This window comes from Myodes glareolus, chromosome 12 (assembly GCF_982192425.1).
Source record: "Myodes glareolus chromosome 12, mMyoGla1.1, whole genome shotgun sequence".
NCBI classification, from domain to species: Eukaryota; Metazoa; Chordata; class Mammalia; order Rodentia; family Cricetidae; genus Myodes; species Myodes glareolus.
The window spans coordinates 84,686,495-84,711,289 of record NC_142037.1 but is presented as its reverse complement, the minus strand read 5'-3'; the positions used below and the strand labels follow the sequence as shown (position 1 = coordinate 84,711,289).

The window sequence follows — 24,795 nt, the reverse complement described above, 5'->3', positions numbered from 1 at the left end:
GCATCTAAAACCTGTAACAGAGATCCTACCCCCACCTCCTTGCCTGTGAACTGTCTACCTGGTGTCTCTATCACCTGATCAGACACCTGATACTGGTGTCTCTATCAGTGATTTTGGCAAATGCATTTATTACCCAATATGGGAATTCCCCAATATCTCTGATAATAATACATCTTTACTCTTTACCATAAAGCCTTCTGGTGAAATATCCTATAATCTTTTGGTCAGTTTAGAGTGTTACATCCCCAGGGTCAGAGTTATCTTTGATCATTCCTGAATAGTCAGAACATGTTGCTCATGACTGCCTTTTATTCTGTGGCTTTGGGGAAGTTTGTTTAATTGATTTCATACTGGAACCTCTCTTTCAGGGCAACCTAAATCCATGTTTCCTATCATGGTCACTAACATTTGGCTCCAAATAAATTTTCTTATTTTCTTTCGCTATGAAACTATATTTGCTTCACGTATTAGAGTTGATCTTGTGAAAAAAGTTTCTGGAAAAAAAATTGCACTTCGCTTTGAACTTTCTACAAGACTGATTAATTGATTAAAAAAAATCCTTCCATGATGATGGGGAGATTGGAATGCTTTAAGTCCAGAGCATAATTATAGTTTATCTTCGGATGACTTAACTAGCTATTCCTTGTTTACTTCTGTGTCTATCCTAACATCTCTGTGACTAACAGACAAAACCTTTTGGAATGAATTAATTTAATAGAACTTATTTCTATCAATCAAAAGGCTACAACTATCATTAGATAGCATCTGGGGCCTATAACAGATTTCTCTTTCTTTGCTATAATCCACTTACCTGTTGTCTCCACCAGTGTCTTTGGAAACTGGCTCAATTTATGACCTTCTTCTCTTACTATAAAATCTTCATTAAATTATTAGTTCACGGTGATGTGGAATTTGGGGAAACCTAAATGTGTGTTCCCAAGTTGTGGTTACTCGTGATATAAGAATAAACTGTCTCGTTTCAATTTGCGGTGAAAGTCACAGTTTTTTTGTTTATGTGTTTGTTTGTTGACACTCTGAAGACGGCAGCCTACAGGTTACATCTCAAGGTCACTTCAGTGTTGGCATTATGTTTCCTTGTTTATGCCAAATCTTTGGGTCGGTGGCTAATTTATTCCTACTGAGTTGTAGAACATGGATCATGTCTTCCCAGCATTCTCCCCTTTCATCCACAATCCAGAAAATTATCTTTCCCCATGTAAATAGCCCACCAGAGTGTTTTCCTGAATGAACAGGACTGATTCTGCTGCTACTGTCAAGATAATGAGCATACAGCAGATGGTGCTTTCATTCCAGAACAACCACAGCAGAAAAGGAGACATGAAACTTCTGTCCCCATTGTGGTGTGCCCTTTTCCTATTCTATAATTTGACAGTTTAGTTTGGCATTGGCACAAATTAATACTTAAGCTTCTACTGGAATTCAACTGCTGGGTTTGTTGTCAAGGTGGTGGTTCTAAATATAGGCAGGCGAGAGAAGAAAAAGACACATCAAATTCCTTATCTATCTCGTTTTGGCACTTTCCGAGAGTTTATATTTAAATTTAAATTTAAACAAGCAATCTTGTATTATTACTGCCAGCATTCTGTCACAGTAGTCCTTTTAGTTGAATGAATAAGAAATATAAATTAGATCTTCAGAGATTGCCTGGAGTCCATGCTTTAGTCCATTGAAGATATCAAAGTGGAGGTGCACAGGTTCCCTACCAGCCCTTGTCCTACTCCATGTTGAGAAATATATTGTGGAACTAGTCATAATGAAGAGGTCTTAAAAAAAATGAAGAGGGCTTATGTCAAGCAAAAAGAACAAAAATGTTGCTCTTTTTCTTTCATTTGAAAACTCAGATCTCCTCAAGAGTTCTGTTTTTTTTTTTTCATTGCCCATACAAATGCACAGATTCTCCAGTTTGTTCCCACCACTGTTTCCTCCGTGCAGGGCCCGGGATACAGATTTATACTCATCAGCAAGCCTTGTTTGACAGATTGCTTCACTCCTGCTCACCACCGCCTCCCATGCCCACATGACCCCTAATCTCATCAATTACAATTATTTCATGTTCTACTTACTGAATTTCCCTATTTATCTCTCACCCTAAAGCATCTGGAGCACTCAAATACTAAACTATAACTGTGTCTGCTATCAAAAAATTTTTTCTTTGTGTTGATGAGTGTCACTTTTAAATATCTCTTTACAAGTTAGCATCAAGGAAAAGATTTCATGTCCTAAGTAATTTGCATAAAATGCTTTCAATTTTGTTGCTTATAATTCTGAAAGCATTTGTCATTTCTCTATATATTATACTAATATTAACAACTTAAATGAACACAAATGTACATTTTTGACAGACAGTTTCCTGAAATGTTTCACATTTTAGGTTCAAGTGAGACATTGAGAAAGACTGTCTTTTTAGTAAGAGAGTTATTGAAAGTTATTAAATCTATCAATAAATGGTAGCATGGCAGGGATACTGAGTACAGTCCAGGCTCATATGACTGAACGAGAGTCTATTTTTATACATTTTAGAGGAAGGGGGAGGGCAAGTCAATTGTAAAGTTTTGTTTGTGGTCTACAGTTAGCAGGTAACCACTGAGTAGTAGTAGTCAGGTGAAGAATGTCAGGTGTCTAATGGATAAACAGCTTTCCTGACTGGCCATGACTAATTGGTTAAGAAAGACAAGAACCTAGAGAAATGATTTAAATCTAGAAACCAAGGTACCTTAGTTTCCAGAATTAAAAGTTTGGGAAAAATAAAGGGACTTCAAAAAATGGTATTGCACTGCCAAACACTTCCTAGCCCAATTCACCAAAGATTAGGGTCTTGAAATGTAACTTATATTCTAAAATTGTCTTGCAAAGTGACAGTCTTTGTGTTTTCATAATTATTCTCCTGCTTATTCAAGAGTGCTATGTTACTCACAATAGGTTTTGTCACTCTGACAGCATATAAAAACCTTTATCACATTTCTTCAGCCTGTCTTTCTAGCCACATCGCTTTCTAATTCTTCCCAGTAATACCTGTATCTCAGGGCAAATTGCTCATGGTTCTCCAAATGCACAGTAGCATTTCCTGTCTCTAGTCTGTCATAATGCTTTTCACTCCGCCTATAATCCCTCTATCATCCAAGATGCCAGTTTACCATAGTGTGTATTTATATGATCTTTTAAGATAAAATGAATGACTAACTTTATTCATTTTGTCATATCTGGCAGTGAGTCCAATACTTGATGTAAAGCCATGTTTATTAACTAAACTTGTAATTAAATGTTGACCTGTGCAATTTGATAGAAATGAAATTATTGATACATAAAAGTTTACTATATACAATGCAAAATTTGTTATTTCATAACAACTAGTTAGTACTTATTACATGCTGAATGTTCTAAAATGAGTTAAATGCACACCAGTTCTCCCAGGCAGCTTTTTATTCCTCTATATAATTTAAACTCCATTTTAGAAATGTAGACTGAAACCCAGGAAGATAAAAATCATCTTCCCAAGAACACTAAGCTAAATAAAATTCAACACTTATTGAATCTTGGCTGTCTGGCCATACAGATAATAATCTTCTGTTCCATTAGCTTCCACTTACATATTAAAAGTATATTTATAAGAAATGATAATTTGTTCCATAATAAATAGTCCCACCTATGTGTAGTTCCAGCAGTTCTCCTGAGAATACTGTCATTGCTTTCAACTGTAACATTTGAGGACTATATTAAGTTCTTTAAAAGTCTTAAGAAAACTTTATTAGATAAGAACATCTTGGAATGTTGTTTCTCTGTGTATTTCCTTTTATTGTTTGGACAGGAATAAAATGTACAAATATGGACCAACCAGTTTCTACCAGAATTATATATTTCCTCTATTGTTGTCTTTGTTTTGTTCTGTTTAATTTTGTTTCTTTGTTTATTTGAGGCATTGTCTGCTTGGCTATCCTGGAACTCACAATGTAGATCAAGCTGAACTTGAACTTGGAGAGATTCACCTAACTTTGCCTCACAAGTGCTTAGATTAAAGGCAGAAGATGTCTGTGCATCTGAAATCTTAGGCAAAACTTACAAAGAATAATGTAAACAGAGGCTAAAGAAAAAGTTTAATGAGCAAAGTTCTAATCATGCAAGTATGATGATCTGAATTCAGATCCTCATGTAAAAAGCTGGCCATAGCAATGTGAGCCTGTAATTCTATTGCAAGGTGATGATAAAGACAGGGAGATTTTCAAGCTCCCTGGCAGGCATTCTAACCAAGACAGTGAACTACAGGTTCAGTGAAGACTCTGTCTTTGAAAATAAGATAAAGAGTCATAGGGAAAGAAACCTAGTATAGATTATGACTTATACACACATGTACTCACTACACACATGAACTCACACTCACACACACATACATACATACACACATACATACATACATAATTCATATATGCACACACATATCACGTGTACACAAACACCAAAGTTTCTAAAATACCTTAAAAGTAGTGTATGAAGCCTTGCGGTGTCCAGTGAATAAGTTACATCTACCACATTGAAAGTCTCATTTTCCTCCACATTCGTGTCCATCAATTTAGAGCACTGACATTAGAGCCCCTCCTTACCAATGGTGTGCAAGCATCCTATGCCATATTTTGGCAGAGATGATGAGATAAGAGTGCGAATGATCTACATTCTCAGTGCAGTAGACACTGTTCATAAAATAGACATCAGTGCGTCATGCTCTGGCTAAAGATCCAATGTCCCCAGAGACAGGTGTCAGTTACTTTAACCTACATGAGTGCCCTAGCAAGAAGTTGTTCGCATTCTACTCCTTGATGGCTCTAGGGCAGGCTTTGACTTGCAGATGACATGCTTTGGTGTCATGGAAATAAAACAATTGAAATTTATGCACCAGGAATACTGAAGCATGCATGGGCAATCCTTAAATGACAGTTCCGTTGAATTTGTCTATATTGGGTTTCATGGTCTAAGTTGATGAGAATGATTGACCAAGTCTCTTCCTCTCGGTACCATGGACTATCTCAATATTACAAATGACATGCAAAAGTCTAATCTCTTTGCTGTAGAAGATTTAGTTTCCTATATGGCAGGTGTATTGTTCTATTGGGAGTCCTTCAAGCTTTATCGTGTGGTTGTGATAAAATACCATGACTAAAAGCAACCGAGAGAAACAAGGGGTTTATTTCATCTTACAATTCTAGGTTATAGTGGAGATGTCAAGACAGGAACTTCAAATAATTAGTCATATCATAAAAAGTCAACACCATAGAGAAATGAATGCCTGAAAATTCACTTGCTTGTGTTCAACTTCATTTCTCTGATTTCTCCAGCCTAATATAGCTCAGGACAACATTCAAAAATGTTGCTGCCCACAGTGAACTGGGCCTACACACATCAATTAAGTTGATTAACACAATCTCTCACAGACATGCCCGCAGGATATCTCTAATCAAAACCTGTCTTCCTAAGAAATCTGCAGTTGCATAATGTAGTCAGTGAAAGTTAACCCTCACAGGCTATAAGTCTGTTTTGGAACATTCATTTTGCTGGCCTCGCCAGTTTATCCACTTTCTTCTGAGATGCCTCTGGGACCTTGACTCAGTGAGGCTCAACTTATTAATGAGAACTAAAAGGAGGGTATTTGGAATCAGAAATTTAGTGGAAGGCCTGGACATTTATTTGGCAAGATCTTATTAAAATCTGGGGTAGTATCATGGAGATCTGCAGACATCTCTGTGGGAGGGGCTCACCCTTCCTTTTTTTATGCTAATGTCTTATATTGATTACTGCATATGTCATCTTTGTCATGAAAAGTATGCGAATGAATGAAATTCATTACTCCTTGGAAAATTAATTTCTGGTCATACAAATTTATGGAGCACACTAAAGCATATGGAAGGAGATATTGCTTGATAACTCACACTTTTTAAACTTTCTTTTTATGTATTCAATATATATAATATAATATAATAATATTTATATTGTGCATCATGATCCCATTAATTTCCCTGTACCTTCGTATCCATCCTCTGCCCCTGAACACCCCCCAAAAAAATAGAGAGGAAAAATTAAAAATCTCACCATGGAAGTTGCAGTGTGACACAGTGAGCCATGCAGTAGCCCCTTTGTCCATATATCTTTACTTGCAAGTACTCATTGCAGAGTCATTGCTCTGGTTTGAGGCCTCTGGTTTCTCCTACACCATGGATGCTGGGCCCTCAGTAGGATTCTTTCTGGAAATTCTGTTGTTGTCCTGTGTTGTGGAGATCCTGCAGCTTCACGTCTGTAGGTCAGATCCTTCCACACGCTCCAGATAGGGTGGATGTTGAAGCAGGACAAGTCACAACCCTGGTCCTGGGCAACTATAGGGTTGGTCAGCCTGCCAGTTCTCTCCTGTCCTCATTACCAATGTGGATAATTCACACCCTTTTGGGAAATATATAAAGGCATTTTTTATTTGCAATTATGGCACATTTCTTATAATAACAGAAATTCAACTCTTATAGAGATTTTTTTTTACTTCTTAAAGGACATATATACAGCATATTTATTTCTAAAAGATAAACAAAAGTTATTTTCTTTACTAGTAAAATTTAGTAAAAAACAAGTAAAAAAGGTTAAAGAAAAGTTGAGTCAATTTTTTTAGCAGAGTGATATTGAAAAAAGTAAGTAGCAGTTTATATGTTTTTTAGCATTTGTTTTCCATATGAACAAAGTAGCACATAGTCTATTAATAACTCTTACAAAAACTAGTTAAGTGTCTTCCATGGTTCGCCACTAGAAGGTTAGAGTATAAAGTTCTATTTTATTGGGTGCTGTCACAAAAGCTTGTAAACTGCATTATTATGCATTTTCATAAAGAAACGTGCAATTATATTCAATATTATTTATTTCAAAATAAGAGTTCCACAAATGCATAAATTCATCTGTGAGTATTTATGATATTTATTAGAGTACCAAAGCTTTGTGCTGCTCACTAATGAATGAGGATGATGACTGTGAGCCTGAATCTGTTTAACACACTGTACTCTTTCCGAAGTCATTGGGTGGTTTCTAGTCAGGGCCAGGTTTTGCTCTTCATCTTCAAAAATTTCAATAGGGCTCCAAATAGTAAAGTTGTGTAATTATTTCGAGCTTTCAGCAGCTAACATGATGCCTGGCCTCAACTTGTGGCATACCAATAGCTCTTGTGGCTAAGCTGAATGCCGTCTCATTGCCGTGACTCTAGTTTGCAGTTTCAGTCTGTTCTTCATTATAAATTTGTCACCCTGGAATATTAGTGATCCAAGTGACAACTGGCAAAGTTGTTTCTATGGAAATAATATAAGACATGTAACGTTTTAAATATTTTTGTAAACTTTATCAGGAATAGATGATGGCACACGAATGTGGTAAGTGGTTAGACACTGATCGATTTAGGCTCTGTTAAGTGAAAATACTGTATAATTCATTTTTCATTTTGTTTTTGTCATTTAAACAGGGTCTTGCTATACAGGTAGGGCTGTCCTGGAATGTGCTGTGTTTGAACTATGTGCAAACTCACAGCAATCCACCTCCCTCATCCTTCTGAATATTCAAATTACACATGAGCTACCATGACTATCTTACATTTTTTATTTCCTTATTAAGAGAAACCTATCTGTGCATATATATGCCCACCAATTGCAGACTTTCCAAATTCCTTTGGTATCAAAATTACATATAGGACGTTTCTGCATATAGGGGCACTCAACTTCAGTTATCCCTAGATATGGTCAATGTGTCGAGAAATTCATGTAGAGTGAGTGAACATTGGAAGCTTCTGCTTTCTACTTTAACGTTCTTCTCTTCTTTCTTCTAATAGGAACTTTTTACCCCCGAATGCAAGTTTAAAGAGTCTGTTTTTGAAAACTATTATGTAATCTACTCATCCATGCTGTACAGGCAACAGGAATCTGGCAGAGCCTGGTTTTTGGGATTAAATAAGGAAGGGCAAGTTATGAAAGGGAACAGAGTAAAGAAAACTAAACCAGCAGCTCATTTCCTACCCAAGCCATTGGAAGGTGAGTACTTGGAAACCGTTATATACATTTTTTTTACATGGATACGTCTGATAAGGTCACAGGAACCTTCCATAGGTTGACAGAAATGTCCTTTATTGGAGTGCTGTTTGAATATGTTTCTCCTTATTGTTATGGGTTAAGCTTTGTGGGCACCAATATAGGCCTGGGATAGAACATGAGCTCAACATGGGCCAAAGCGAGGATTTTCATTTCTGGACACCAAACTGAGGGGAAAGAAGAAAAATAAAAACATCCTTTATCTCTCCCTCCCTTTCTCTCTCTCTCTCTCTTTCTGTGTGTGCATGCGTGTGCACGCATGTACACACAGCAGAAAACTTCTTTCAGTGTTGCAAATCCTCACTATCCCTAATGAGCTAAATACCTAATGATTTATAGTCAATTACTTGAAAGATAAAAATAAACTATGTAAACATGTAATAAGTATATAATAAAAAACATTTTCACTTGCAATTTCAAGTATTTGCCTATTTTCAAATTGGGTAAAATTTTTTTTAAAATTGTTATAATTCTTAAAAAATAACCCTTAAAAACTCTGTAAAGTTCCATATCTCCTTCTAAGCTACATAAATTATTTCTCTTGTATTAAAGGAACGTACCTACTTTCTGTTCTAAATAGCAGCTCCTTCACATTTTTATCAGATATCAAGGCTCAAGTTACCATGCTCTGTTGATTAGAAATATATGTACTTTGTTCATTAATTATTCTGTCAGAAGGACCAATCAATTACTATTATTTATGGTAAATTTTAAAACTGAAAAAATGACTTTGATACATTCCAAAATTTTCTTAAGAATCAAAATGAGAAAAACAACAAAGCAAGCAAGTTTCACAGGTGCCTAGCCTCTCGGGATAAAAGAAAGTACCACCAGGTCCCTCTAGAGGCTGACACGGTTATGGTTCTTGTAGGTTGTAGCCCAGATGATCTACAGAATTTCTCAGTTTTCTCTTAGGACTCTTGAGGCTTCATGCTTTGAAGCTCCTCAGTATTACCTCCTACCACTGAGCTGACCCAGCCCTTCTCCTATAGGTAGGTCATGTTTGAGACATATAAGAAAAGGATGAGGGCCACAGAAATATCAGAGACTCTTCTGCTGCATTATAAATAGTATTATCACAAATAATCCTATTATTTGGTATTCCAGTCTTAAGTTTAACTGTTGTGTGAGTATTGTGTTTACATATGAGGAGAGAAAAGTATTGTGCTATCATGTTTGAAAACAATTCCTGGACAGAGGTATTCCAAACAAAACAAGAGAGTATCTTCTTCTATTCCTTTAAAACCCTGCTTCTGAAGCACAACATTTAATAATGAAGATTATTATGGAGATATTAATTTCCTTTACAAACCCAAATAGGTTATATATTATATTGAAAAATTTAGGACAGTTATAGACATTTTCACAGGGGTATGATTGTTTCTGGAATATTCTAGGGCAGTCAGATCTCCCGACAAACTTTATTTAAAAGATGGTATAAGTCAAAGCTTTGATACTATTTGGTCCTAAGTTAACTAGTCCAAGTGAGAAATTGGAGATGCTTCAAGAATGAAGACAGACTTCTTTCTTTTTCTCATTTTTTAAAAATTAAAATAGATTTTTAAAGCAACATATTCTGATCATGTTTTCCCACCCCAAGGATCCTCTCAGATCCTCTCTATTTCCCTATCTACCCAAGTCCACACCCTTTCTTTCTCTGTGTCATTAGAATTGAAATTGGCATCTAAAAAAGTAAAATTTGATAAAATAAAACAAATAAGCCAAAATAGGAGAAAACAAATAAACAAAAAAGAAAGAAGCCAAAGAATAAGCTTAATACATATAGATGCAGAGACACACAGATTAACACAAACAGAATTAACATAAAACACAAAATAGGAAACCATTATATATATATATATATATATATATATATATATATATATATATATATCCTATAAGGAAAGAAAACAACAAAAATCCTAAAGCCCTGACAAAGCATTATGAGACAAAGAACCTCCAAAAATGCCATTAAGTTCATTTTGTGTTGGCCATCTATTGTGGAGTATGGAGATAAGCCTTAAGAGTGGTTTGTACCTTTAGACTCCTCTGGAGAAAACTAATTTTTCATTTGTGAGGAGTTATCCCTTGGAGAGAGCTCCTGGGTTAGAGACTGGCTTCTTTTACATGATTTCTAAGTCATTTAGCTCAGTATGCATTTACCTTTGTAAGGGTGCTAAGAAAAATCATGTGATACATTGATGCAAATGTAAGACACCTCTACAGTTCTCATGGCATTGATCCTCATTCAACCCAGCATCTCTTCTGCAGCACCTATGCTTTCAAAACCCAAGCAGGAAGTTGGGAAGATAGACTATAATTATATTGCTGATGGCAGATGAGTTTAGGTCAACTAATTTTCCACATGTCAGATACTCTTACATAGCCTTTCCTAAGACTCTGTGAAAGCACTTCCTAAAAAGTGGCATGAACTATGGTGCTTATGTAACAAGGCACAACTCAGATAATTCCTTAATTTTCTTTCAGGCATTAGTCTCTGCTGCTCTTACTGTGTTATGCCTCTGTCCTACCAACACCAATTATTTGATTTTTAAACAATGTATCAGAAAAATAGTTACAAAAATATAAATGCCATATAATTGCCTCCAGATGTATAAAATCTCGATTTATGATAGAGGAAAAGAAGAATAGAAGAAATTATTCACAGAAGATTCGGGCTTAAGCAAAAGGAAGCCTTTATTACTATGCTCTGTGCAGCTTTCAAGTGGAACCCAGTATGACTGTGTGACTTTTAAACCACTGAAGAGAAAAATAGCTTCATGATCTCTGGTGAAACTAGAATTAGGTCAAATACTTTTCTTCCTGGAGGTTGAGGAGAGAGAGCCTGTGTGTGTGTGTGTGTGTGTGTGTGTGTATCTGCATGCATGTGTGCACGCCCTCAAGTTTGAGTTAGTGTGCTTTTATTTATATGTTTACAAAAAGTTTATAGCTCTCATTTAAACTTTATTAGAAAACACATCTATGTATGTATGCACACACATTTTAGTATATAAATTAGAAAATACATCGAAAGCTATGTCTTAATTTGTAGATTAGAAATGACTGCCTTAAAACTGCTGTCCTCTTATCAATGGGGTGGTGCTCATCCACCAAAGACAGATACAGACTGGCTGAGGTCTGTGCAAAATGTGGCATGCCATTCTTGCATGGTAACCAGATAACTTCTTCTTTTCCTCTCCCTGTCTTTACATTTCTAGTTGCCATGTACCGAGAACCATCTTTGCATGACGTTGGTGAAACGGTTCCGAAAGCTGGGGTGACTCCAAGCAAAAGTACAAGTGCATCTGCAATAATGAATGGAGGAAAACCAGTCAACAAGTGCAAGACCACATAGCCAGATCCTCAGGTGTCCTGACTTACTTGTCCAGAGCACAGTGGAGTGATTTATCCTTACTAGACATTCATGCTCCCGTGGCTGAAGAGCCCCAGCAAGCAAGCTCATGCTTGTTCTATGCTGTCTCAGACCTCCTTCGTTGCAAGTGGATAAATCTCAACCTGTGGACCCCCCACACCAAGAAGACACCTGGACAAACCAGCTAAACTCAGACCATGGAATGCCCTACCAGATATGGAATGCCTTTTTAATATCTTTTCTGTGACTGTGACACTTCATGTGAATGACATACTTCACAAGTACATTCAATACCTTGCCTGCTGACAGCTATTCATAATCCTTTTTGAGTCCTGTTTCAGCGAAATCCATGTGTTTAAGTTCAATTTTGTAGCACACAAATAATATTGAGTAATTTCTAGTTAGACGCTGTAAACCTGTGCTATCATGGATTTCTCTTTTTCCCATTTTTGCAGGGCTGCTTGCTCCACTGTCTGTGACATTTAGCAGGATTGTGTTCCTCTGAATCTTCAGTGTTGTAGTTGGTTTAGTTCGGAGAACAATCAGGGAATCAGGAAGCCTTCTAAACCTATTACTACAAATCGTATCTACAAAGATTAAGGTTGTCTTTGGCTCATATTACCAATCAAACACACATATATGCTCTGTCCAGTAGGAGACACTGGACTCCCGAGGTGGTCATGGCCTGGGTGGACCAAGGGTCAAACACAATCCATGGGAAGCTCTCTATGATAGGTGTTTGGCATCCCCTCTAAGTTTATTCGTGTGTGTATGTGTGTGTGTGTGTTTTATACATATCACAAGCTTACTGGTAATGGTAACATTTGCCTTGCCCAGCGAGCAAGACCCACTTGGTTTTTGAGAAAGTGGGTCCAAAGAATTCTGTAGGCCTTGTAGGCCTGATTAAGGTTCATTTTTTCATCAATTAATCCTCATTATTGGGAAAAAGGAAAAATAAAAACAAATCATTACAACCTATAAGAAATATGCTACCTAAATCCATTTCTGACCCCTTCCTTCCGTTTTTTTAATGAAGATAATTCAATGCCACACTGATTTGGGCTGCATTCCAGTTATCCTCAGTAGAGCATGGGCAAGGCGGCTGTCTGTTCTTTCCTGCAGCAGCAATGCACACGTTAGTATAAATTAGACTTTCATATTTTTGGTTTTCAATGACAAGTTTCTAAACTGGATGATAGGAAAAATTCTTTTTTTCACAGCTTAGCATGCTGGGTCTGGTACTGTGTGTGTCACCAGTACACATATACCTCTAACTCAGCTCTGTAGGGTCCAGCAGGTTGGGTTTGAGGTAAATTGCCAAGATATCAGAATGCAGTTTGTTGAGTATCCTATATAAAACCGAGACAAATCAACACACTCCATCATTAGGGATTTGGGCCATTTAATTTATTTGATTTTGTTTTCTTTTGCTTTTTGTAACTTCATTTTTAATTAAATTCTGTTGAATTCCAAGTTTAAGGGTATTAAGAAAGGTGGTAAATTTCTGGAGACAAGGTTTGAAGAGTCTATATAAAATGTTCAATATTGGGTATAAAGAGCTTCAAAATGTTTCATTCTAAACTGTTTGGAAATACATTTGTTACTTGTGTGTACACAATACAATTCCATGGTTTTTTTTTTTCATAAAAGCTCATTGATACCAAACTGAACCTCTTTTTTAGAAAACAATCTATGTGTGATCAATGTACTGGCCTCTTGTTCTTATTTCCATGTGGCAGAATAACCTAGCTGTCACTGGCCCCCATCTACACTGTGCTTACTGGGAAATTATTTTCTCATTGATTTCATGAATCTTCATGACAGCCCTTGCCCAACATAGAAAAAAGTTGGCTTGCTTAGGTGATTAAAGAGTCAGTATAAATTTAACTATGCTTATTTCATTTTCATATTGGATTCAATTTTAAGAAATAACAATTAGCATACTGTTTGAGTAGATTTATTGTCAATAATGATCAATTACAAATACAAAAAAAATGATTCTTTTGACCACTACTGATTTGGTGTTATGCATACTTAGACAAAACCCATTAAATGATTATTTAGGGATGACATACATACCATAATATATGGTAAAATGTGAATAACTTGTAACTCCTTTTAGTTGGCCTTATAAACACAATTTATACCCATCCACATGTACACACACCCCAAAACTAGCCTACCTTTCTGTTTTTGCTAACCAGCATTACTTGAGATTTCTGTTCCGAAGACTGGCTAGTGGTTAAAATTAAGGCAAGATTTATTTTTGTAAATGATTGAGATTCACGTTAATGTTTTCCTGTTTTGTTTTTCAAGAGTTGTCAGTTGTCTATGAGAGAATGTATTACTGTAACCCTAGTGGTTTCTTCTAATATATGTTTAGATACATTGCAGAGGGTTTCTTGTTATACCTTTGGTTTAGTTAGACCATTTCCTTTGTGTCTCGTCTCACCTGTTGCATGGGAAGAGGAAAGCACCAAATGAACTGCATGTACTAGAACCCATGTAGAGGTACTGGTATGTATTTTTTGATTTACATACAGAGAGCTTGTCTGTATTGCACAATTTGTGTTTCCTACCATTTGTTGTATTCACAGATACAACATATCAAATAAAATACACATATTAAAGCATATGGAAACCATCAAATAACTTTATGTACAAAATAGCATTGTATCATCCTAAATATAGAGAACTCTCTGTAAATAAGTTGATAAATTCGATTTTCCCCCTTTACCATGCCAAAGAAAACTTTAGCTCCTTGATGATACCTCTCTTGATAATTTTCTGAAAGAAGTTCATCATTCCTTCCCTCAGAAATTAAGTTTGCTATTATTAAGTACAATATGTCATCACTGATGTTCTGTATAGTAAATCTGATGGAACACATTTGTATTTATAGACTGTGTGTTTTATATCTCCCTGTATGTATATCCATTGTACCATGTCTCTAAAAACCCATACCTTCTGCATGCACATCTGGTGGGGGAGGGATAGTTCTACCACCTTGTTATGGTAGCTGATTGCTTTACCTATCCATCAACAGTGCTCATTAATATTAGTCCCTTACATAACTCAAGTGTCACAATTTTTGTTTCCAAATAAGTTTGCTTTCTGAAGTTTATAATATTTTACCAGGAAATAATTATGGAAGATACTCAAATAGTTTGTCCCGTGTGAAGTTTAAAAGGGAATTGAGTACACTTTCCTTATGTATTCTGGAAAATTTGGGATCTGTTTTAAATGTATTGTAGAGAATTTGGGAATCTCTTTTAAGTGTTTGCTTGTCCTGGGTGCTTCGGGGAGAGGACTAGATCTAAAAAGGATCTCATGACTTTTGCTCTAGTCTTTCTAATTATTGACTTCCCAGCAAGTAAACAGAATGTATCATACCTCACCATTTAATTATTAAATTACTTAACCATATATTTCCCCCCTAGAGTGACCAATATCAGATTTGGTACTTTAAGAAAAAAAAACCCAACAAATCCTTTGTCACTCCTTCAAGTGAATATGTATTATTTTGTTAAAAAATTTCTTCCAGATATTACATGAATAATAGATATTTGATATCCCCTGAAGAAGAAACATGTGATTAGAATGACAAAGTTTTAATTTAAAAGAAACAGAAAATAGTGTGAAATGATTTTCAATTTTATATCAGAAAACAGACATATGATAGGGAAACAATTAGACTAAATGTGCAATTATTTTCTAAAGTACAGATTTAGTCAAATATAGAATGATAATTTATTGTTCTGAAATAAAGGACACAGGTACCTAAGGGTTTGGCTTAAAAAGTAACACACATACGTGAGTATGTGAAATACTGTGTGGGTTTCAAAGTTGTGACAACTGAGTTTGCAGATTGAGACTGTTGTATTTTTATTTTCCTTGTTCTTGGTTCTCAGTTAGTCTAATTTTGATATCTGCTGGTGAGGTTGAGTTTATTTTTGAGCTGGTAGAGGTAAGTCATTTCTTCCCTGGTGCTGCTGGAATCCAGATGAACTTAGAATTTCCTAAAGGCGGTAGGAACAATGGTTCTCTTCACATCTGGAGGACTTTTGTTGACGTTTATAATTCCTCTGGAAGGATTATTCACTCATGGTTTGTTAAACAAGTGTGGTGAGGATCAGAATCATCACCACTGGTGAACCTAATGCCACCTTTTCGATTATCATGGGTCCCAGTGTAATTTTTGAAAATCACAAGCAAACCAAAGAGATTGGCTTATTTTCTCCTTCTCATTACAAATTTGTCCTTGCTCAGCATTTTCGATGAGGTACTTTCTATTTTGGAGTCAAAGTACAGAATCATATTAAGGTAGGAGACACACTATGACTTTGCCTGTCACCATGGTTTTTTTGTTTTCATTTTTTAAACAAAAGTGCGTGTAATTTTCACACACACACACATGTTACAGCAAACAAATTGAAGGTTTTTTTAAAGTCTGTTTTCCAAGAAAAGAAAACTGATTAGAGTTTAGGTTACTGTGAGACGTATATTAGGCTCCTTCCATAATCTGTAACAACACACTCCAGAACATGGCAAACTACAACATACTTTCATGTTGTCTAAATTTTTAAGATACATTTTGATCTTCATGGAATTATCATTTCTCCAATTTCGAACTCTATTCTGAGAACACTTATATGCTAATGCTGTTTTAACACTTTTTCTTGTGAAGATACAAGAAGAACATCACATACTTTTGTGGTAGAAACTACTGATAGAAATGATAAAAACTAGAGAGATAATTGTAATAATTAAAAAACACACACCTAGGGTGATGAAAGGGATCTGAAGGTAATTCCAAGGGAGCAAGGTCTGGCAAACTACCACACACAGCTGTGATTAAAGACAGCCCACAACCTGTTTATGTATGGCTCAGGATGGATTTTTATTTATTACAATTTTAAAATATTAAACAATTAAAGAAAAATCCTACAGTGGTTTATCTAATATACATTGTTCACACCTTTATAGAAGGCTGAGTCCTGCAGTAGGGAAATCAGAAGGTCTTTGTACCATGAGGAAATGGTCATTGACTCTCATGTTTGGATATCACCAAACATATCATCAGAATTGCTATTAAATTATTGTAATTGGCTTAAAATGTATATAAAGAAAAGGAAAGCATAAAGAAGAGGAAAAAACACAATCATCCATACTATACCTTAACTCCTTATATTTTCTTCATTTTATACAACTGACATTGATTGCCAGCTCAGTAATAGAAATAAAATCTATATGGCTGGGTCCCCTAATCTCAGGATAGAGGCAACAATTTTATAAATAGGTTAAATTCTCAGAACCTTATTATTACTATAAAACCAGCACCAGTGAAATTGACTCTTCAAATACTTTTCAGTATTTAATTTTTTAAGTAATACAGTGGAGGCATGTTTTCTTTACTTTCGGTGACTTGACTGATGAAGTCCAAGCCATGACTCTAGAATATTTACATTATTAATATAAAATTTGCAAGTAAAATTTCATCTTAAAACAATACAGAAATGATTTTGCTATGTTATTTTAGGATTTTACAAATAATTCACATTTAGGAAAAAGGTATTTTTTTAGCTATAAATAATGGTTGCTTCAAATATGTGTATAAGTAGATCTAACTGTATATATGCAAGGGAACCCCAAATATTGTACATTTTCATAATTCAATGTGAGTTTCATACAAAGCAAAATTTCACCAAGAAAATAAACATTTTGTTCCTATCACTGAGTGAATATTTGTAATTTTGATTTAAGCTATTTCTAGATTTTGGGGTCCATTTCTGAACTTCTGAAACAGGTGTTGTTCTTTTTGACCTTGCCACTTCTTTGAAGAAAAGAAAGTCTTTTAAGAGCAATGAATGCAGTATGATGATCCTTGTGTTTCTAACTAGACACTGTCTTCTTCAGAGGACACATTATATGAACTAATTTAAATAAAAACCAGATTTCTTGTACATGTAACCCATGTCTAGTCTTAAAAAACATGGCCTGTTAGTTCCTGGTATCTAAAGTGGGCATTCCAATTCATTTTTTATGTTGTGTTTGTTTTCAATGCATAAATAGATATTGGCACAGAATATAAAAAACTTATGTCACTATTTATTAAAATGTCAAATTGTACATTTTTCATTTCTTCCTGTAAGAGATTCTTGTGAGTATAAAGCCCTTTTGATCTGGTAAATTTCCACCCATCATTACATGTCATATGTGTCTGTCATTATTATCCCAATATGCAAATTTAGAGTCATATGGAATCCTGGAAAAATTCTACTGATTGGTTTATGTGAGAATAAATATCATCCTTATATTCTGATATAGTGTTTCAGTGGCGTCAGAATGTAGAGTCCTAAATACCATGCAATTTAGCATTTTTCTACTACGTATTGACAAACATCGGGTGTCAGAAAATACTTTGCTGTGAGGGCCTTTCTATGTTCCATAGAGTTTACAGCATTGCCTATGGTCACTACCTCTAAAATGCCCATAGCGCAAGGACTCCTACCATACCGAGAATGATAACAAAATTCTCTGTAGACATTGCCAAATGTCTTGTGGGTTGCAAAATTGTCCTCCTCAGTTGTGAAACACTGATGTTAATTATGAGAGAACAATTCTCTGTGGTATAATTTATATCAGTTTGCTGAAGTCATTTCTAATGAAGACCCATATTTCACTCAGGCAGTTAGAAATAGAAAAATACACAATAATTTTTCCTAGTGCTGTATACATGTTTTCCTCTAGATTTCTATAATGGCCTAGAAGTAAGAATCCAGTTGTATCCCATAGAATCATTAAGGATATTCAGTGCCAAGCCAGATTTCACATGCATTTCCATTCCATCCATCCCAGCACTCACAGTTTCCACAGCTACAGATTCCATTCCCTGCAACAAAATAAACAAGTGGATTAAAATGATGATCAAAAAGCACCATTAGAATATAAACCATTATAAACAGTAAACCATAACTGTTCATGAGAAAACCATTCTATTTATCCTCTGTAGAGTGTTTTATAATACAATGACATTACTATGTTAATTAAAAACCTGAAAGAAGTACAAGTTTAAGATACTTAGTGACATCTCTTTGTTGCCATAATCTGTTAATCAAACAGTATTCATCTTGCATCACTCAGTTTGGCTCCCATATCATAATTCTATTTTCTGTTAGTGGGTAAACCATGTCTGACTTACAAATAAACACAGAAAAATATAAAACCCCTTGATATGAAGTTAGGCAGGCTAGAGAGCTTGAAAAATATCTTTGTGTAGTAAAGTGAAGAGAAAAAGTGATTGTCTAATTTAATGTCATGTCAAAATAGTTATCTTTAACCTTATTAAAATGTTTGATTACAAAACCATTTTGGGTTACTGAGAAAGAATGTATTAATGGTATATTTAATCAGCTAGAACACTATTAAGTATGAGTACATTTTATATTTAAAATAATAGCTTCGGCAGAACACATATACATGTTATTATTTAACTTGGTTCAGTGTTTTTATAGCTAATTATTATAATTCAATTGATTAGGTTTGTGATGGCCATCACACAGTCAAACCTTTTGTATACTCTATTACTGTCTTTCCCACCAACACATATTCCTATGTATACACAGCTCCCTAAAACCAGCCAGTATACCTTGTGGCATCTGAGTGCTGCTTAAAATAGTAGCCTTCCCCTGGACCATGTTAAAATAAAATGATTGTCAGAAGAATTCTACATTTGTATAACTGCCCATATGCAAGTTTGTAGGGCAGATTTCCTTGTAGAAGTTTCCAAACAATCATATAATCTGGCTTCATCCTTTTGCATTCATCTAGGACAAATGTTAGTGAATCTTTACAGATACTCTTTTAGAATCCTTTTAGAATTACTACACGTGCGCATTGCTCCCTGGAGTATATGGGAGCTGCCTTCTCTGGTTATCTAAAGCAGCGTGTGGTATCTAAAGCACTTAGTTCTATTGTCATCCGTGGCACAAAAGAATCAATTCAGTTTAATACCTGTGCAAATGAGACCATCATGTTTGTCGCAGTCTCTGTCATCACAGTCACAAAACTCGCCCGATATATACCACTCTTCTGCCAAACAAATACACTTCCCACAATGGCAAGAACCTGAAATCACAGAGTATTATTGGCTATTGCCAGAAAACTAAAGGTTTCCATCAAGAAGAGAATATCATTGAAAAAGTGACAAAAGGCTTATAATAACCTATCTTCTAAAGGTAAAAGTTTATTGAACAACTGCTTTCACAGGAGAGAGCTGTACTTACTCAAATACATAAAGGCCATTCAGGAAAGCCTTCATTATAGATCTAGACAGTTGCAATTAGCCTGGAGCAAATGTTCCTTGGTCCAGTCTGGCTGAAATGTCAATGGAACAGGATATTGCTCATCCTTAGAGATCCTTTCCCCAAAAGGTATTCAAAATAGATGTTTTGTTTCTTTCTTTTTTAATTGAATTGCATTTCAAATTATCTAAAGGAATCCAGCACTAGATTATATTAAATGAAGACTCATTTCATAATTTAATAACTATTAAATAATTGAGCTCTTCATCTTAGACTTTTTTGCATGATTTTCTTGAAATAGGGACACACAAACTTCACACTGAGTGGCAAGGTGAAGTACTAAAAATGCAGACACAATCCCTTATGTCTCATTGATGTCTCAGACCTGCCCTTCTGGATTTTATCTATAATCAGGAAAAGTCCTAATGAACCCAAAATGGGATCCAATCAATTTTCCTACCCTTCATCAATTTCCTTTCTGGTTACCTCTAACTTAATTTTAAAACAACAAAAACTATTTAGTTATTGAAAAATTTTGGGTAACCAAGACTCTTACTAACGGCATATTTAAAATAAAAATAAGCTTTCAAGAAGAAATTTCTCAGTGCAAATATCTTCCAAGACAGGCTTTGAAAATCATGCAAAAAGCTGCTCTTGCTATAGCTAGGAGGATAACTGCAGAATTCAAAAGGACTTTTTCCATCCTCATTTGGCTTTTCTTCCTGGACACAAATTCTGTTTACTAAAAGATATTGAAAATCATTGCGAAGTTACTCAAGAAACCAATCACCTTGAGAAAGTGTGAAATAGCTAAAGCTTTTAAAGCAGTTAGCAAAACTCCAAACTCATTAAGCTCTGAATACAGAGAGGAGACTCGGGGGTGTTCTGAGTACTTATCCTGAAATAGAGTAACTAACAAATGATTAACAACCTGGGAGCACAGAGAGCAGAAACCTGGGTTAGGGGAACACTGTCATGAATATCAGGAAAGAATTCAAGTTAAAATGTCCTAAGCATTAAGTACTATATGAGTTCATGATGTGAAAAAGGTATATGCATTTGAGGTGAAGGAATCTCCAACAACCAAATTTCATTTTGGCCTCTCTTTATCACACATCTCAAGACAAGTGATCGGTCAGAACTAGCTATAATGTGAGAACTGTATTTATATTTATTTTCTACTGATTTGCTAAGTGAAACACAATGTCACTTAGTCTTGACGTGTTTTACAAAGAGTCCGGGTTGACTTGCAGACTATTTAGGGCAATATATGAAGATCTACCATTTTTGTGAAGTGATTGACAGTGTGGTGGTTGTCTAGGATTTTATCTGCTGGTCTAGTGGGAAAGACATAGAGCCTCATAAATTCTCACCTAGGAAGAGTGTATCCTCCTTTTAGAATGAACTTTTTCCTAATTTTAAATATTTCTTTAAAATTTCTAGACATGGAAATGTTAAGCAATCAATTGTTTATTTAACAAGTGGTAAATGAAATACCTACATAGGCACTCTATTGTCTCTCACAGAGATACCACCCCCAAAGGAACATCACGCTTACTGGCTTATTTCCATTAGAAAAGAAGGATTAACTATTTGAGGAATTAAGTATTTCTGTTTCTTATATAATATCTCTCACATCATGAAATTATTTCTGCAATAGAAATAAATGATTTTATATACTTATGATATTAGTATAATCACACCTAGGATGCCTTTTCATGTGTATCATAATTCTTACAAAGAGTTTACACTTCATCTTTGAACTTATCTCTTGCCTGGAAATGATTCTTATTACTTCTTTTGTTGCTGGAATGCTTAGACGCAAAGTATAGTAAAGTATTTTCCTGAGATGAGCACGCTCAGCTAAAGTCAATGTGGTATATGTAGACTGAATATTTGACAAGCAAATTATAGCTCCAAATATAGTAGATGTTATAAAATGTTCAGAATAAAACTGGGATTTGATTTTGTGTATGCTATGGAAGTAATCTTCCTGGTCACCACCGTAATCCCAGGTGTGTTGTTTCTCTGTTGATGATTGGTAGGAAATTCTTCTACTCCCTCCAAAAATAGGAACAGCATAGCATGTAGTACTGACACAATGTATATAGTCATTAGAAACTATTATAGATCTTTATTGTAGAGAGCTCTGGCTGTTCTCATAAATACTAATAACGGGGGTGGTTGTCTGTATCAAGAAAGGGAAAAGGCCGAGAAGATTTTGTTTAACAAAACGTAAGCTTACTGAACACCTCAAAGTGAGCAACTGTTCAACTCAGCAAGCTAGAACCCATTCCCATTAGAGGCTCCACCCAGTTGTTGGCTGCAGTTTGCCCAGCCTGTACGGTACTCTAGGGTGATAAATCTGCAACTACAACACCACTAACCCATTTGCTTTTATTCTCCAAAAGGACTCTTAATAATGTTCCTATTTTCCTTTGTTCTTTTTGCTGGCCTTCATTATTGGGAAAGTTTTTCATCTATTTGTAGAACATTCTGAAGACCTAAGGAGGAGAAAGAAATAAACTTCCTTCGAAGATGAGAATGGACTAGTAGAAAGGATGGGGGAATTAACAATATCTCAACTAAATCAATTCACCATTTGCCATCAATTTGTGATGACTGTCACAACAAAAACATCCATATAGTTTCATAAATGAGCAGTTCATGTCTACAGATGTGACTAGCAGCCATACTGGGCATGACATCTAGGACACTAGGATAAGTTTAGTCTTGAAAGTTTAACTTTTTCCCATCCTCTGTTCTGAGGATAAAGAACAGGGGAAGTTAAGAGACAGATGGATGAATGAGGGTACCCTGAACTTGCTAATGGTGTGGGTGCAGCAATATCACTGTGTCAGTTCAAGGATATCTTTAAGGGCTTGTCCCATAACAGTATCTCTGACTATCGGAATGATTACTTGGATCTAAGGTAATGTTATTAAGACAAACATATTATTGTGCCACCATGGAACCAAATAAATATATAAGTCCCCAAACCAACCAAAAAGAACAACAAAAACACTACAAATTTCACTATATATTCTGCAAAGGTAGCTAAATTTAGTGGCAACATGGCCACTAAGAACATCTCTCTTGGTCATTTACAAAAACAATTTCAGCCTGGGGTCAAGGTCCCATTCCATTGCTGACGTTCTTTTTCATACATCAAGCCTGACAAAATGCTGCAACCCTAACCCCAGCAGGCAGTTTTCACTATTGTACTAATGATGCCATCTGTTATGAAGGTCACAAAGATGTATCTTGTTTTAAATTTTTCTATGGAGTGATTTATTGTCTTGGCTATAAATTTGTAAGAAATAAAATGCTATTTCTTCATCGTCTCCTGAAGTGAAGGCTTTATTCACAGTTCTTAGCAAATGCATAGTTCAAGCTTGTCATATTAGTGGGGGCAGGTGACAAATTATCATGGCATGCAGTCACAGGCTAGTCCCTGGCTCACACCTGTTTAATAATAAGAAAATAAGAGTGTCTGTACACTTTGGTATCACCAGAATAGTGTTTTTCCTACATGAATTTTGAAAAATTACATAAGTCAATGAGATTTATCAGAAATAGAGAGTGAAAGGGTGTGAGAAAACTTCCTTTCTCCTTCATCATGTTGAAATTCTCCAGTCCCTCACATGCTGTACTTTTACTTTTCACAGTAAAATGGCAGGGAATTGGACAGTTCTCTCAATGGAGCCCCTAATACCCTTGTTATCTTCTGTAACAAAGACAAATTACAGCTGCAAGAGCTCAGCCGCATTCCCTTTCTTCTGTACCCATCATGAGGCCTCCAGAAAGGAAGAGAAGAAGAATTTCACCCACTTGTTGCCTATCACTAGTGTGAGCCATGAAACTCAAAATGGAAAACCTTCGATAGACTTTACATTGCTCTTTATATTTAGCCATGACCAAGCATCCTCTAGGCTCTCTATGGTTAATGACCTGTGATTAAACTCGCACTACCCAAAGCATTAGCTAGGAAAGCATTAAGTAGGAATCTGTGTTTGGTTCAGTTTGAGGAAATACCTTTAGATCAATATTTAATCAAATTTTGCATTCTGTTTCTTTTTAGAAAAGATTTATTTCATTAAAAACTATGTATGTGAATGTTCAATGAGCATGAGAGCAAGGGCCATGCAGGTCGGAAGATGTTGTCTAATCCACTGGATTGAGTGTTATAGGCAGTTGAGAGCCAACCAATATGGGTGTTAGGAACCAAACCCTGATTGTCTGCAAAAGCAGCAAGTGGTCTTAACTACTAAGGCCTCTCCCTGCAGCATTACTCATGGTTTTTTTTTTGTATTTTCTATATGTAAACTACATAGCTGAAAATTCTGAATCAACTCAATTGCTTATATATTTTATGGAATAATTTTGCATAAAACTCAGTTTAGAGAGTAAATGGACTGAAACTCACTGCATTAGTGAGTATAACTTTCTGTATCCTTATAACTGGACATGACTCAGCAAAAAGCTATTTATAATAAGTTTCTAAATATAAATATAAAAAAATACACCTGGGTTTTAATATAAATGGAAACTTCTTTTGGTCAAGCTTTTGTGAAAACTTAGGAAGCTTTCTATCTTTCACACAGACAAAAAGGATCATAGCACCGATTTCCCACACCTTCTGTTGCTGATGCTCAGCTTTCAGGGTTAACACAAGCTGAATGCCTTTCCTCAGGCAAAGTTCATTCTGGCTAGACTGGTTGCTACTTGATGTTCTGAGGGACCAGGTGTCTCAGCAGGGATCCAGGTAAAGCAGTGATACTCACCCTTCCCTGAGCACAACATGCCATCTGCTGACTCACACAAACTCTTGCTTTGTTCTTCTGTCATGTTACACTTCCGTGGGTGTTGGCAGAGCTTGCCAAACCATCCTTTCTCACAAACACAATGACCACAGGAGCATGTGCCATGGCCTGTAAAACAACCATAAGATGAGGATAAGAGGAAGATGTGACTAAATGTGCAGAAAATTTAGTTTATAAATAGA

General features: G+C 35.6%; 2 protein-coding genes across 5 annotated transcripts in view; one reads left to right on the top strand and one right to left on the bottom strand.

The window, feature by feature from the left end:
• Fgf14 (fibroblast growth factor 14) overlaps positions 1-23,134 on the top strand; it is a 594,874-nt gene extending 571,740 nt beyond the window's left edge. For 3 of the 4 annotated variants that reach the window (XM_048421998.3, XM_085698167.2, XM_085698168.2), the window contains 2 exons: positions 7,859-8,057; positions 11,333-17,809. In XM_048421998.3, coding sequence (XP_048277955.1) covers positions 7,859-8,057; positions 11,333-11,469 — 336 coding nt within the window. In that variant the 3' untranslated portion in view covers positions 11,470-17,809. Of the gene's footprint in view, positions 1-7,858; positions 8,058-11,332 lie in introns of all 4 variants that reach the window. The other variant, XM_048421999.3, reaches the window with a different exon arrangement.
• Itgbl1 (integrin subunit beta like 1) overlaps positions 16,363-24,795 on the bottom strand; it is a 201,941-nt gene continuing 193,508 nt past the window's right edge. The window contains exons 9-11 of the mRNA XM_048421997.3: positions 24,575-24,721; positions 19,501-19,614; positions 16,363-18,379 (exon numbers count right to left, since the gene is read on the bottom strand). Of these exons, the coding sequence (XP_048277954.3) occupies positions 18,288-18,379; positions 19,501-19,614; positions 24,575-24,721 (353 nt within the window). The 3' untranslated portion in view covers positions 16,363-18,287. The remainder of the gene's footprint in view (positions 18,380-19,500; positions 19,615-24,574; positions 24,722-24,795) is intronic.